Source organism: Branchiostoma belcheri, unplaced genomic scaffold (genome assembly GCF_001625305.1).
Source record: "Branchiostoma belcheri isolate BF01 breed outbred unplaced genomic scaffold, Haploidv18h27 scaffold707, whole genome shotgun sequence".
In the NCBI taxonomy this organism is placed as follows: domain Eukaryota; kingdom Metazoa; phylum Chordata; class Leptocardii; order Amphioxiformes; family Branchiostomatidae; genus Branchiostoma; species Branchiostoma belcheri.
In genome coordinates this window covers 1-15,967 of record NW_017804362.1, presented here as the reverse complement: position 1 = coordinate 15,967, position 15,967 = coordinate 1, and the positions used below count along the sequence as shown (strand labels likewise).

Below are 15,967 nucleotides of genomic sequence, written 5' to 3'. Positions count from 1 at the left end.
TGACGCAAAGTTTATCAACCTACCTTCCGTGATTACCTGCAAGAAAGATCAATGTAGGTTAGATAGGTAATAGACTGGATAATACCTTTCCAAGCACAGGCTAGACATCTTGTCCTTTTGCTCCGTTTTCGGCAGGAAAAACAACCAGTCACGAAAAACTAACTAACCACAGAGTTGTTTGGACTCAACTGGTGAGCCACTTGAACTGCGATCAGAAGAATCAGACGGCAGCCATCATGAAATCACTCAAGGCGTTATCCACAATTTGAAGATCTAGCATCAACTGACTTTTTTTCTAGAGATGTCTTGAGAAAAGTCTTGTCAAAATGGACGATAGAGGTGAATGGCCGATGGGCTGGATGGGACTGGCTCAACTTGGCATGCATTATCACACGTTGAGGTCATTGTCACAGTGAGCACGACAACACGTCAACAGTCAGTAACGTTACAAAGCGATTACACTTTAGCTAGAAACATCCATCTAGCGTTACCTTCACTGGGTTTTATCATGATAAAGTATTACAGACTCATCAAAATAGTTCGTTGTGGATTTTGCCTCCCCTCTGTGCACTTGGTTTGGTAGCGCCCACCGGCTGTAATAAGATACACCGCATGCCGCACAGCTATGACAAAGCCAAAGCCCTCTAACGTTACAGCGAACAATTATTATATTTGATACATTTTGTGCAACAGCGTTTTCAGTTAACGAAACCTTAGTGGCCTGCCGCTTCTTTCAGGACTGTCATTAGGTAGAGAATATGATTGACCAAGGAAAACGTCCTCTGATGGACAGATATATTTCATCCAGTGTTATTATAAAATCCCACTCATGATCAGCATTCGGGTGCCAGGGAAAATGCCTTTGGAAAGGTGAAGAAAGAGACCGTTCAGCCCTGTCCTGCCAATCACATTGTTGTTCCCATCGATTGCTGTCGCTATGAGTTCAGAGATAGATATATACATTGTACTCTTCAATGGTGCAAGGTTTGCTTCAAAGTAAACATTTTCGTCCGTTTCCCCCCAAAAAAAGTTTTCGACCATACTGTAAACCGTACAAAATGAGCGAATATATGTCGTATGCTGCAAAGAAAAAGTATTAAAGTATTGGAAAACGATACTAACGTAATGTCATAGAATACGGGAATCAATTCAGGAAAAGAAGAAAATGTGAAGTTTGGTGTTTGTTCAACCTTTATGACCACGTAGATTTCATAATGAAGGCAACTTTTTGGGGGCCAAACGTTTTTTTATTATTATATATTCGCACCCTCACATCAGTTTTGGGTTCCCAGAGGATGTCATCCATATATTATATAGTATCCGTAGATTAAAGTTAAAATACAATAACAGAGTAGAGTAGAGTAGAATAGCAATATAGAATTTTACTAAGCTTTCCAATGGGCAATATTTGGATTGCCATTTATTAAAAACCATGTTGTCCCTGATATAATGATGTTTCACTGGAGCCAACCATTCACTTACAAAGTTCTGACTAACGTGTTGTACTATTCTCAAGCAAAGTTGTAATTTTATTCTCATAGATTAAAGCCCATTGTCACTCCTTGCAACCAAGTCTAGTGTCTGGTTTGTTGTGCATGATTATTATGTTTATTACTTTTTATTTATCAACGGTGGTGTTTTAACCTCTGAATAAGGCCATGTTGATTTGATTAGTATATTGATGACATCCGTGCGCGCATGAATTTTCGTACTACTCATATTCCAACTCATTTGCCAAGTTAGCCACGTCTCAGCCGCCAGCATTTGCCGATGACTTCGCCTCGTCTGACGGGAATGCACCTCAGACCCGTCCCGCAAGGGCACTGCCAGTAGTACCGGGGACCGGTGTGCGGGTACGGGATGAACCTGTAGAGACAAACACAAAAACACATAGTTTTATTAACGCGTCGATCGAGTTAATAAGCCTCAATGCGTTTTGGTCAAACATTTTTTTGTTTAAAAAGACACCAGTACAAAAAGAAAGCCTGATAAAAAAGCCTAAAAACAGGCCCAATCTAAGCCAATGCCCAAACCTCTGCTTGGAGAGTAGAGCTTAGTTCCTGTTTAGAACTTAATTCAGTCAGTGAACAACATTTAGCCTCTGTAAACTTTGCTTTTTGGTAGCGTTTGTATGTCTGTCTGTGTGTATGTAACGTTACATGTAACGTTATATGTATGTACGTATGAATACACACATTACTGCTTGAAGAGTAACTATGCTCCAGATGTCTTACTTATCATGAGGGACGACTGCGATGTGTTAGCTGTCAGCAAATATGAGATAACTAAGTTTAAACTAACGCTTCAGTGATGAGGTGACAGTCGTCCCCCTCAGTGGCAGGTGGTTTGCAGACGGGGATGCCGGAAAGTATCCCGGATGTGACGAAGGGCGCACAGCATGACCCCTGACCTCGCTCTGCAATGCACTCCACGTCATTTTGGCACACCTGTGAATGAACGAATAAATGAACGAATGAATAAATGAACAATGAATGAATGAACGTGTCTTGCGCGTTATGCGCCCAACCCGTGTGGGCTTATGAGACACCATAATAAAATATATGTGGGACATGACGTTATAAATTTGCACAAGCTTGATGCAAATCTCCACGTATACGTAAATTTAAGATGTCAATCCATAGACCGGACTTTATGTTTAAACCACTCACACCAGGAAGGACCCCTAATCTTTTCTAAAAAGGTTTTTATTATTTTTCTGTGGTGGGATCTTCAACGTGCTTGAGGTGTGGCTCTCCCCAAACACGGGATCTCCGGCTTTATGCCCTATCCGAGAGGACGTCCAGGCTAACCTAACCTGACCAAAGCTAGGTATTAATTTACACCTGAGTTGATCGAAAAGTCGGCCTTTCCTAAGGACACAACAATAATCGAGGTCTGCCAGAGATTCGAACCTAGGATCTTCGGATTTGAAGTCGACAATCCTAACCACAAGACCAGCTTGCCATTTGTTTCAGAAGTGTACCTTCGTGAAGGCTTTACGTCTTATCCAAGATGACGTCTCTAATTATAATCTTCACCAAAGTCGTCCCTAATGTTCAACAAAATCGTCCATAATCGTCACCAAAATCGTCCATAATCTTCAAAAAAAGTCGCCCCTAATCTTCAACTAAGTCGTCCCCTAATCTTCAACTAAGTCGTCCCCTAATCTTCAACTAAGTCGTCCCCTAATCTTCAACTAAGTCTTCTGAGAAAATAGACGTTGAAGCTTAAGTGCCGTTCCCAACGACAAAACATTGGGGCCTGGTAAGAATACTAACCCAGAACCTTTAGATTTTATGTCAACAACCCTAACCACAAGGCCAGCTTACATGTTTCACCTTGCTTCGGGATACGAAAAACATTTCAACGTGCGCATTGATGTGAATTCTAATGCGCTTTCTCAATTACACATCAGTGAAACAAATGATTGGGGCGAAAGCGCTGCCTAACAAACAATTTGGACGTAAAATTGCCCTAAATTGTCAATAAGTTTCGACTAGAGAGGTAATTACAGAACCCCACGTCTTGAGAATTATAAGTGAGAAATTATCCTCATTAATCAGTTACTTACGTATGCGATTACGGTGTGATTCACTGTCGTGAATTATTCACTTGCTATGATTATAGGCAATTTCAGTACCTAGACTCGTTACAAATATAAAATTGTGGTCTTTATCGGTTCTTTGCACATGCGGCTGAACATAACGTAACTGCAGCTGCAGTATTCTTCACATCAAGAACACTAAATGGACGTCGTTAAAGTGAACGAAGAGGTGTTCAGACAGGCCTCAATAGCTCCTTACGGTCCATAACGGTTTTAATGACTCGCTTGACGTGAACCGCGTGTTCATACAGGTGACGATCTTACCCTGGAACATATCAAAGCTACAAGCGTATATGATATAAAGGTTTGTGGCGTTATAATTAACACATACATGTACACATGTACTGTATACTAAACTGCTTGCATACTACATGTAGTGTTCGATGCTGCTGCCAAACCCAGACCTTGACAACCACATTACTACTTATGGCAAAAATGAAACACTCCAGAAAAACAGTTATTGAAGCGAATGGATAGATTTTGAGTTAGAATCCAGTTGCTTGTTTTCTCGATCGTATCTCATTACCTGGCCATAATTCGTAACCGTCATTAACCGACAGCAATATAATAATACGGAAAGTTCACAACAATATTGCATTCAAAGTGTGACACCAGTTTTTGTCTAGGAACGAGTATTAAAGCAAGTAATGCTGAGATAACATTTCCAAACCGGGGCCCAGCCGGGCTGTTTGCATCAACGAAAAGGTAATAATTCAACAAATCAAGAATATAACACAACTTGTATCTAATGATTGGTTTCTAAAACATATGTGTTTTCTTCTCTTTTACATCGTACTTTTCGTTCCCGAAAGCTGTCCGGTCGGGTCCCGGTTTGGACATGTGACCCCAGCATAAAGCGGCAGTTTATGCAAATGAGCAGATGGACAAACTTACCCCGGTCATGACAATGGCTCCTGATGCCTGAACAACAAACTGGGTGAAAAGAATCGTTGCCACGGCCACACGCAAAGCCTGGCCGACTGTCATCATTGCTGCAAGATGCAATGGTCGCCTCTCTCTGGCGAAGTTCCAAACGCACTATCTACACGTCTACGAATGGCAATCCACTCAATGACGTATGAAACTTAGATGTTTATGATTGGCTGCTTTGAATGACGATGATTGGAGGGACCGTTTCATCGTTCAAATCTTTTATCGTTACTACCCTCTTTCGTCTCCTCTCTTCTAGATCTCTGATGGCGAAGTTTATAAAACACGTCTTGTCTATGAATTGTATGCCACTCAATGACGTATGAATCTAAGATGTTTATGATTAGCTACTAAATTGAATCACGGTGATCATTTCATCGTTACTGCCGTCTTTGGTCTGCTCTTTTCTCTGGTGTTGACATTTCTAATGCTCTTTACACGTCTAGGAATGGTATGCCACTCATTGACGTATGGTATAAGCAGTTACTATCATGATGATTGGCTTCTAAAGATGTTCTAGTGACGATGATTTGGGGGACCATTTCATAGTTCAACATGATGAGGCGAAGTGAAATGCGTACACACCGGGACGGAGGTATGTTTTGGGTGTGATACTGATAAATGTAATAACTATACTTTTACCCCAAAATAAAATAAAAAAAAACATGTAGCATAAAGTAGATAATCGTTTAATGTTTTATGTACATAGGGATCCAGCCTAAGTTAATCAAATGCCTGATTTATCTGATCATCTTAAATCAGTGACCGTATTTTTCTTATTTCCAAAGGCTGCTAGGTGATGCCAAGCGTATGATGAAAATGGATAACATCAAGACAAAATCTGAGAATATTATCCTTGGAGATTTTAGGCAGTATTTCTACAAGTTATATATATATAATATGATGTGATGTCTTTAGATGTATCTATTTATTCTGTTGTTTCTAACGTCTATTGAAATCATGTTTGTTGGGGAAAAGTATAATTCTCACTGACAGATATTCATAATTTAGTACTTAGAAAAATCTGTTGTTTTCCGAGCATGATATGATATGTATGGTTATGACACGCATGATATAATAAGTATAATTATGACTGCAGCTTTTGTGCCACAAAATTGCTATGAACAAATGTGTTCCTTCTATGAATAAAATGTGCATAATACATTAAAATATTTTGCTTTGATTATAAAACTTCCAAAAATGAAGCTACCCTGGTGTCTGTGTTTGAGATGGTATGAAGGGATTTTCATTATTGGCATGTGAGTCACCTGACAAGTCTAGCTGAGAACCGCCCTGGGTGGATAAGTCTGGTTGACAGTTTAATTGCCCCGACGGCAGGACAGTCTGCTATGGGACCGGTGAGGTGAGGAGATAGTTTAGAGGAGATGATCAGAATTGATTCCCTAAGGCTCAGGAAAAATGTTATGTTTCCAGTTTCCTATATTTTCAATATCAATGTTGTAAACCCGATTGTACAATGTTTCATCACTCAGGTGTCAGATTATGGAGCTAGAAAAGGTCGATCAGCTCGAAATATTTATGTCCCTTGCTGGGTGTACACAAAAAAAGGCTAGGGTTGGCAGTTTTTTTCTAGGCGGTAGCTGTAGGTTGGGACCAAGGTTGGCTGTAATTGGTTGGCTTAACCGGCCGTGAGAAAACGCCATGCATATGTACAAGTTCCCCATCCCTTCAGTATGTAAACATTCATAGAGTCCAGTGAACCATGGTGTAAACATATCAGGTAACACAAGGCCTTCCAGTCTAGCTATGCAAAAGCATGTTGACCTAGGCATGACATAATGGAAAGTCCCACGTACCTGAGTCAGAGGGGAACTCTCACAGTACAGAGAGAAACACGGACAAGTCTCTACCCAAGTTTATAGCTGTGTAGTCTCAGACATCCAGGTGAGATTTAGACAAGTCTCAGGCATCAAGGTGAGTTTAAGATATGCCTCGGACATCCAGGTGTGACTTAGAATGTTTCAGACATCCAGGTGAGATTTAGACGTGTCTCAGACGTCCATGTACAATTTACGGTGCACACACCAATTCTTCCGAGGTATAGTGCTCGGAAAAAAGTGACGAAGGGGTTCCTATGGTTCATGTTTGAGTTAACATTTCTCATAATCTGCTGCAAAATGGTGTTAACTACTAACATGGCTGAAAAGTGTAAGATTCATTAGTGGCGTGTTTTGGGTGAAAATTGATTTCGGGCCCGAGGCTTACTTCCGGGTGTCCTTTCGCCTTCAGCGCGGTGCTTCGGTTTGACCTAGATATGCGTTGTATGCGTTCTGGGGGTGCTGTTGCTATGCCTTGCGCGATGGGCTATTGTGATAATCTCAGTGTTAGGATTTTCTTTATACTTTTCTTGATAATACATAAAGGGTTTTCTCTTTCCGACCATATAAGTCATATTGGTGGCTAAATTCTGGGTGATGGGTCTAATTCCATGTGAAGATGGTCAATTTTTGGCATCATTTTTCATCGAAAAATTCTTTTTCCCCTTAAAATTTACTTAAATGTGAGAGGTGAAAGAAATTGAAATTCTATTGTTCTCGTAGCCAGAGGGATATCCTTCACTTGCAAACACAGTGTTTTGGCTTTTAAAAGAGATATTTCCTGAAAGAGACTGTCGCTAGAGTTGAGGGTATGCAGAATCGAATTGAGAAAAAAAATAAACTGGGGTGTGCCCCCTTAAGACACGTCTCAGACATCCAGGTGAGATTTAGACAAGTTAAGACATCTACATGTAAAGTTAAGTGAGATTTAGACAGTTTGTGCTACTGAGGTTTGACAGAACTAAATAAATTTTGTCATTTATAACAAATTGTTCTTTCCTCTTATTAAAGGTTCACACCAGTAGTATAGGGATTAAAACTGGAATATGTCTGAAACCAAGATGACCAGTCTAGCCAACAAGCTACAGAAATTGGAATTGTGCCTCAAGAGTCAACATGGACAAGAAGTCGGGTATGGTAGGACTCTGAGAGAAGCCATTCTTGGAAAGGATGACTTTATAGAAGTAGAAGTTTTGAAAAGTCTAGGAGACCTGCAACTTGAGAAAGGCACGCTCAGTAAAAATTCAACAGAGTTTGACAAGGCTGCTGCTCTGTATGCTGCTGCCTTACTGCGCTGCAAAGATCCAGACGTGGGAGAAACAGTGGAACATCGTATCCGCTACATGGAGAAACTCTCCAGACAACTGCTACAGGGGTACAGTCCACACTTCCGGTGGTTGTCACCAGACTACTGGGGCACTGCGGACAGTAATATCTTAAGGGTGACAGAGATTTGTGACAAACTGGACAGAAGTGTCAGAGATTCCTTTGAACAGACTTACACAGACATGTTAGTTACTGCAATTGCGAACAGTGACATGTTCTTGGAGCTTGAGGTTCTAAAATCCCTTGGAGATTTCTACCTTGAGAAAGGCAAGACAACCTCTGATGTATCCCAGTTCTCCAAGGCATCTGCCATGTACAGCAAGGCCCTGACATGTGGGGGTCCTGCGACAAAACTGACTCTGGAACATCGCATCAGGTACACGGACAAAATCAGGGAAGCAGTGAAAAGGGTAAATAGTTTTAGGAATCAATCAATCAATCAATCAATCAATCAATCGTACTCAGTCTTCATGTCATGTAGAAAGTTGTTTCCAGAGACTTCTGTTAGCAGTGTGGACTCTCGAGGTGTTCTTAGGGATCCCCACTTTTAGGAAGGATATGATTATCAGTAACATTTACATAAACGATAAAGGCCATCACATCAAGCGATATACAAAGCCATAGATATCAAACAGGGATATCATACATACACAACAGTTACTACATATACTAGTATACGATGTCATGCAGCAATTGTAGTACTCAAACAAATGCATTGTAGATATTGACAAATATGGCTCAAATCATACAGAAACCATCATCAAAGAAACCAAGACCAAGAGAAAGAAGCCCACACATGAGGCACCGGTCTGAGAACATCACAAGAACTGACACTCAGGACCAACATCTCCATGCTGCAGACAGTACAAGGTGGGGAAATTTACTACAAACTAGAGGACAAGCAAACTCTATCTACATATCTGAGTCACCATGCAGAAAAAATACTAGTCCATAAAAGAATATCAAAATGTTCACCTCATGTAAGTCCCAAAAACCTTTTGTTTTGTTTTGATTTGCTTTATTATGGGTTCACCACACCACGAAGTGGTGTGGTGAAACCATATTGCTTTTTCTGATGTTTCTTCTTCTTCTTCTCCTCCTCCTCCTTCTCCTCCTGCCATATCTTTAAATGGATTCAGCTTCTTCATTTTAGGGCCTAAGGTCCTGAAATTTGGTATGGAGGTACAGTGGGCAAATACCCCTAGGCGTTTTTTAAATTATTGTGATACAGGCTTTTAGAATGGTTTTATTTGAGTTTTTTGGCTGTGTAATAGCTAATGTATTACTGTGTAAGTGTGCAGTGTTTACCACATTTGGACATGAGTCATCACAATGGCATGCAAGGCATCAACCAATAGGCATGCAGCTTTCCTCTATTCTCCTTGCTGATTGGCTGTTGGGATTTAACTGGCTTAACTTCATTTACACCTGCACAGAGCCATGCCATACTGACAGTATGTCTGTATTCAAGTGTTTTGGTAGGTATTTTAAGCTTTCCTGCTCCAGCATTGGAATGCGGGCTATGAACGCTTCTTTTTATCTTGAAAATCAACAGTTTGCATTATGCAATCCTAACCAATAATGTAGGGGATAGCTATCCAACTGTTGTAGTCTTAGTTGTATGTTACTTCATACTATAGTTATATCAATGTAAAGCATTGTTTTCCCTTGTGTTTCTCATTCTTTCCCTGCCATGTGGTAAAATGTGGTGAACCCATCGCTATATTTGCTCCAAAGCAAATATTGGCCTTTCTAGTTTTATTTTATTTTTTAGAGAATACACCAACCATCTTAAGGAAGGAGACTCCTCCCTTGCCAGGGCAGACCTGGACTCAGCAGAGCAGCACTTTGCAGATGCACTCAAGTTGGTACATGTGAGAGGTAAGCATTTGATATGCTAGCACTCTTTTCACTTCACATGGAAATGCTTTATCTGTTACATATTTTTTTTATTTGAATAAGTGATACAAAAATGCTGGGTCATAGCTGAGGAATACTATTGTGTACAGTATATGTTCATGTCCAGTACTTTGCCTAGTATGATGTCAAGTAAAATCAGTCTGCAAAATGCAAGAGTATCTGAAAATCTACTTCACAGACTGAGGCAAACAGTTTATAAATGTCAAGCGTAACCAATGAAAGTATTATTTGTAAACCTTAATTTTAGGCCATAATAGTTACTAATCTCATCAGTTAGTATGAACTCTAGAGAATTTAAGGTGGTTTGCTTAACAACAAGTTCCCCACTTTGTGGCACTGTTTTCAATATTTTCATCTTAAACAAAAGGCTAAAATCTTAGTTTCTCTACAAGACCCCACAGCCCAGCAGTACCGGAGAGAGGTGGAGCCCCTGTGCAAGTTGGGGGATGTCTACAGTAAGCGAGGTCAGCAGACAGGAGACGGGGGAGACTTTGTTAAAGCAGCAGCACTCTACAACGCAGCAATAGCCAGGTCAGAGGATCAAGTCCTCAATGGTAACATAGAAACAGCTATCAGAGAAGTAGACAGGTTGTTTCTGAAATGTATGTTAGATGTTCATTGTGTAGCTCAACACAACACAGAAAAACACAAGAAACAGCTGAAGGAGATGCGGGACCAGATCAAGCTGGAGATGGAAACCATTGACCAGCAGCTGGATCCTTATGTTCATGCAGAGGATGACCCATGTGTCAAAGAGATAGAGGCAAAACGAGCTCAGGCTGTCAGGCAGTTGTTTGAGAGAATTTCACAACAAAGGAAGGCGTTCATCAGCCTGCTTGTAGAAGAGTGCATTTGGCCAATGGGTCCCCTTCCCTGTAAGTATGCTCTGATAGGTTTGGGTTCACAGGCCACAGGACTGGTAACTCCATACTCAGACCTGGAGTTTGCAATCTTGGTAGAAGAAGAAAATGAAGAATGTCTTGAGTATTTCCGTAACCTCACCCACTATCTACACCTCAAGGTGGTTAACCTGGGAGAAACCATTCTCCCAGCACTGGGAATAAAACCTCTCAATGACTTCCACTCTGAGAATCCACTTGACAACTGGTACTATGACTCTGTTACACCCCGTGGGCTTGCTTTTGATGGCTCTATGCCAAAGGCAAGCAAGACTCCACTGGGCAGGCAGGGAACTAAGAACAAACAACCCAGTGAACTCATCTGCACCCCAGAACACATGGTTTTAAAACTACAAGATGATGTCACACTATACCTGAAGGAGGGCTATCACCTTGCTACCATCTTGAGAAACCCATACCTGATAGCAGGGGACCAGGATTTGATTGACACATACATGGACATCACATGGAAGATACTGCAAGCTGATGGGGGTAAAATGGCTCAACAACTGGCACAAGAGACCAGGAAGGAAAATATGAAAAGGATCCGCAATGAGGAAACAATTACATGTACAGCAAGGCTGATTGATGTAAAGAAAGAACTCTATCGCCTCCCAGCTTTAGCAGTGGACAGCTTGGCACTGTCTTCAGGCATCATACCTACCACCGTTTGGGAGACAATAGAAGAAATGAAAAATCAACAAGTGATCAGTCCCAACAATGCACACCACCTGACAGTGCTTACCAGCATCTCAGCAGAACTCAGGCTCAGAACATACATGGCAAATGGTGGACAGAAGGAAAACCTGTCAGCTATGGCCTCAATGGAAACAGAACAGCATGGACAGGAATCATCCATACAGACCAATGGTGAAGCACAGACAAATATGCTGAAACCGGTTTTCTACATACAAAATGAAAAACAGCTTTTCAGATACTACTATACTTCAATCCCCCTGAAGAAGGTTTTGTCTGAATCATCTGAAGGGAAAGCAAATCACTATTCATTCCCAGAATTATATAATAATTCTTCAAAAGTATGTGGAATGATGTACCAAGAAGTCTGCAAATATCAGCTGGCTATTAGTTATTTCCTTGAGGCCTTGAAAAAGGATGAGCAAATAGATACTGAGAAAATGGACTTGCTTGGAACCCTTGGATCTATTTGGCTTATAATGGGAGACTACCAAAAATCGATTGATTACACTAAAGGGGCACTACAATTGTGTAGGGGTATCTATGGTCAGAATACAGGACATCATGACACAGCCCTCTTACTCAGCAACCTGGGGGGAGCCTGGCATTACCTGGGTGATAACAGGAAAGCAATCAGCTACTATAAGCAGGCACTGCAGATGTACAGGAGTATCTATGGTCTGGGTACAGCACATGCTCACATTGCCACCTCATTCGACAACCTGGGGTCAGCCTGGAGTGACCTGGGTGATTACAGGAAAGCAATCAGCTACCATGAGCAGGCACTGCAGATGCACAGGAGTATCTATGGTCAAGATATAGCACGTCCTCATATTGCCATCTCGCTCAATAACCTGGGGGAAACCTGGAGTAAACTGGGCAATTACAGGAAAGCAATCAGCTACTATGAACAGGCACTGCAGATTGATAGGAGTAACTACGGTCAGGGTACAGCACATCCTTACATTGCCATCTCACTCAACAACCTGGGCACAGCCTGGAGTGACCTGTGTGATCACAGAAAAGCAGCCAACTACCATGAGCAGGCATTAATGATGCACAGGAGTATCTATGGTCAGGGTATAGCACATCCTTTGATTGCTAAGTCACTCAACAACCTGGGGTCAGCCTGGCGCCACCTGGGTGATAACAGAAAAGCAATCAGCTACTATGAACAGGCACTGCAGATGAGAAGGCGTATATATGGCCAGGGTAGAGAGCATCCTGAGATTGCCACCTCACTCAACAACCTGGGATCAGCCTGGCTTGACCTGGATGATAGTAGGAAAGCAATCAGTCACTTTGAACAGGCACTGCAGATGTTTAAGGCTATCTATGGTCAGAGCACACCACATCCTTACATTGCAGGCTCACTCATCAACCTGGGGGGAGCCTGGGGTGACCTGGGTGATAACAGGAAAGCAATCAGCTACTATGAACAGGCACTGCAGATGTACAGGAGTATCTATGGCCAGAGGACAGAACATCCTGACATTGCCAACTTACTCAATAATCTGGGAGAAGCCTGGAGTCACCTGGGTGATTTCAGGAAAGCAGTTGGCTATAATGAACAGGCACTCCAGATGTACAGGAGTGTCTATGGTCAGGGTACAGAACATCCTGACATTGCCATGTCACTCAACAACCTGGGGACAGCCTGGAGGCATCTAGGTAATTACGCTGAAGCAATCAGCTACTATGAACATGCACTGCAGATGTACAGGAGTATCTATGGTACAGAACATCCTGACATTGCCAACACACTCAACAACCTGGGGTCGGCCTGGTGGCATCAGGGTAATTATAGAAAAGCAATTAGCTACTATGAACAGGCACTGCAGATGTACAGGGGTATGTATGGTCAGGGTACCGCACATTCTGACATTGCTGCCTCACTCAATAATCTGGGGTCAACCTGGTACAAACTTGGTGACCGCAGGAAAGCCACCAGTCTCTGCCAAGAAGCCCTGGCCATGGCAAGGCTGGTTTACGGTCAGGATGAAAGTAACCCTTCGATAAAAGCAATTGAATCTAATTATCTAGCTTTATCATTATTAAGTAAAGTATCTTCCATGTCCAGTACAGAAACTGCAGATAACAGATAAGAATATTTTTTCATCATATTCCATTAGAAGACTTTCAGTTGTGTTTGTTGTGTTACACGTACATGTTAGAAACATTTAGACGACTGTCAGCACAACTAAAACATGGCAAGAAGATGATGAAGCTTTATTACTGAAATTAGATATTCTGTTAAGATATTCTGTAGAATGATACAAGCATTTGAATGGTGGACTGAAGCACACAGATATCTGGTATCTGCATCTGTATTGTAGTAATTTCAATTGGTAAAAGTGTACTTTATTGTACAACACACCAACATTTTGAACAGTGTACACTTTTAATCAGTTTGAGATATTATTGGATCTTATTGAATATGGTATATAGTAGTTATGGCAATAATAATAATGATTATGATGAGGACCGCTACAGATGATGAACTTTTGTGGATAGACATATACTGTCCCTACAGCTTACAGCTAGGATTGAGAATGAGTGAATAGTGGCAAAATATTATAAATGTTCAGATCTACATGTAAAATAGTGTTGTGCTGTGAGAACTTTTTCATTCACACGTTTTAGTTTTTCATTCACACATACACACATCCAATTCAAATCCACCCCACACATAACAGTTGTAGTAGTCCGGAGTGACAATGTAAACAAAACACAATATGTTTTTATTCAGGAGTTAATTTTCAGAGAATGTGACAGGAAATCACAGGAATTTCATTGCTTATAGTCATTACAAAAACATTCCATATCATTAGAATACATGCTTGCCATGAAGTGACACAATCTGAAAGAGTTTTACTGAATGCAAAGCTTTTGAACCCTGTGCAACCCTTCTATGCCAGTATTTATGGCAACAAGACTCAATACAAGAATACATGATATTAAGGCCACACCAATTTAATTTCTTTGTCTTCTAAACTTCACAAAAAGTTGTTGAACTTTTTGTTTTGAGCAAGCATTAAGCAGACCTGTGCAATTCGTTTATAATTATATTATCTTTATCTCTTGTTAGCATACTTGTGTAGTACACCATTATAGTTATAAAATATGAGATGGAGCTACTTTCACAGAAGGCAAATGCTTGATTCACTTTAATTAACCAACTTAAAATCCTCAAATTTTAGCAAGCTTTATAATAATGACAAAACTGATATAGCGTGCCAACTCAATTCATGATAAAATACCTTAAGTTATCACTGCAGCGAATTTTGAATTCCAGAAACATTCGTGTATTCATAAAAGCCGTCTAAGTCGGAAGAGTGGGAATTTCAAATATAGGTTTGGCTCTTTACTTGCATGACCCTCATATTGTATAGTATGTTGTCTCTTCTACCTGCCTTACAGTATAACTAGATTTATAACGGTTCTGTGTCAGATATGTCCACATGTTGCCTCCTCAGGATGTCTCAGTATCTGGCTGGTACAGCTGATGTTCCTTGATGTAGTTAATGACAGCGTCAGGGACCAGGTACCTCACACTTTCCTTCCGCTTCAGGGATCGCCTGACAAATAGAACAATTTGCATCACTTTCTAAATTCACAACATTTACAATTCGGTAGGACAAACGTACAACACCTGACAGACAGAATATGACAACTAGAAAGGCAACATTTGCAAAGCAACTGCAAAATGTTTACCTTAACATGGTTTAACCTAACAAACTACAGAACCTGTTTATTTTCACTCAAACATATTCATATATATGTCCTGCTACATGTACATAATGTAACCCAACACCAACCACATAGTGTCTGCTACAGCACCAGTTACCATGGTGACAGTGACAGTCACATCCGGTCCAGGTCATTGACCTTATTTGTTTACAGAAGAAGAGGAAGAAGAAACCTGGCAAAAACAATATGTTTTTCCTTCTGCAAAGGTAAAAATGACACATCTAAAGCCAAGGTTCCCTTTGAAAAAGTGATACTGTTCTACTTGATACACTTTATTTTTCTTACCTGATCTTTGTGGCACTTATCTCATTCTGAATCCATTCTGTCACTAGATGGATGTTGCTCTGAATAAAAAGCATCATGACTTGATCATTGATTATACTGTAAATAATATTTGTACACATAATTGAATATTAAATAAGCAAGAAGGCAAAGGCAAGCTCTGCTATTTTCAATATTCAGAAATCAAACCTGTAATATGTACATAGTCCAGGATATATTTTGTGTATTAAGGAATTTGAGGTATCCATTAGTAAAGGTAAGTATAACTAAAAGTATGAAATAACTGAGCTGCTGCATACCTTATATTTTGACAACACGTCTGACTCATATATAAACTTTTCAGGATTAGACCCAGCTCTTGAAATGACAACTAAGCCATACTCAGACACTAGTTCTTTGATCTGAGGAGAGAAAAATAGACAAGTCAGACAGGCAACTATGTAGGAATTTTCCCCCAAATAGTAGTACATGTGTATGAACAAGAAACTGCAGCTGACAAGTTGGAATGAAATTTATTATATTTACAGCTGTGAGCGACTAGAAATTACAGATTAAAGGACAGGCATGTCATGGCCATCACCGTAAGCATATCTCTAGAAAAAATATCAGAGTAGAATTTTAGCAAAGTTTTGTTTCTTATGCCATTGCAAAGAAATACTCCTTACATGTTCATTCACTCCAGAGGTTGGGTACAGCAAAGGACTCCAGCAAGTCTGCACCAC

The 15,967-nt window shown here is 40.6% G+C and overlaps 2 protein-coding genes and 1 long non-coding RNA gene across 4 annotated transcripts; 1 reads left to right on the top strand and 2 right to left on the bottom strand.

The window, feature by feature from the left end:
- Window positions 1-1,739: 1,739 nt before the first annotated feature.
- LOC109484874 (toxin MIT1-like) lies at window positions 1,740-4,591 on the bottom strand. Its single transcript, XM_019788230.1, has 3 exons — window positions 4,499-4,591; window positions 2,302-2,447; window positions 1,740-1,866 (listed from the first exon to the last, which is right to left on the bottom strand). Exons 1-3 carry the CDS (start codon window positions 4,589-4,591, stop codon window positions 1,740-1,742), a joined length of 366 nt encoding a protein of 121 aa, XP_019643789.1.
- Window positions 4,592-6,382: 1,791 nt separating this feature from the next.
- Window positions 6,383-14,250, top strand: LOC109484875. Of its 2 annotated transcripts, none has more exons than XM_019788233.1 (5): window positions 6,383-6,439; window positions 7,384-8,108; window positions 8,450-8,568; window positions 9,473-9,579; window positions 10,011-14,250. In XM_019788233.1, exons 2-5 carry the CDS (start codon window positions 7,419-7,421, stop codon window positions 13,316-13,318), a joined length of 4,224 nt encoding a protein of 1,407 aa, XP_019643792.1. In that variant the 5' UTR covers window positions 6,383-6,439; window positions 7,384-7,418; the 3' UTR covers window positions 13,319-14,250. The 2 variants fall into 2 exon arrangements, with proteins under 2 accessions (XP_019643792.1, XP_019643790.1); XM_019788231.1 differs by having other exon boundaries at window positions 6,389-6,469.
- Window positions 14,251-14,364: 114 nt separating this feature from the next.
- On the bottom strand, window positions 14,365-15,942 carry LOC109484876. Its single transcript, XR_002141099.1, has 4 exons — window positions 15,911-15,942; window positions 15,545-15,646; window positions 15,249-15,307; window positions 14,365-14,791 (listed from the first exon to the last, which is right to left on the bottom strand). It is a non-coding gene; the product is annotated as an uncharacterized LOC109484876 (long non-coding RNA).
- Window positions 15,943-15,967: the final 25 nt, after the last annotated feature.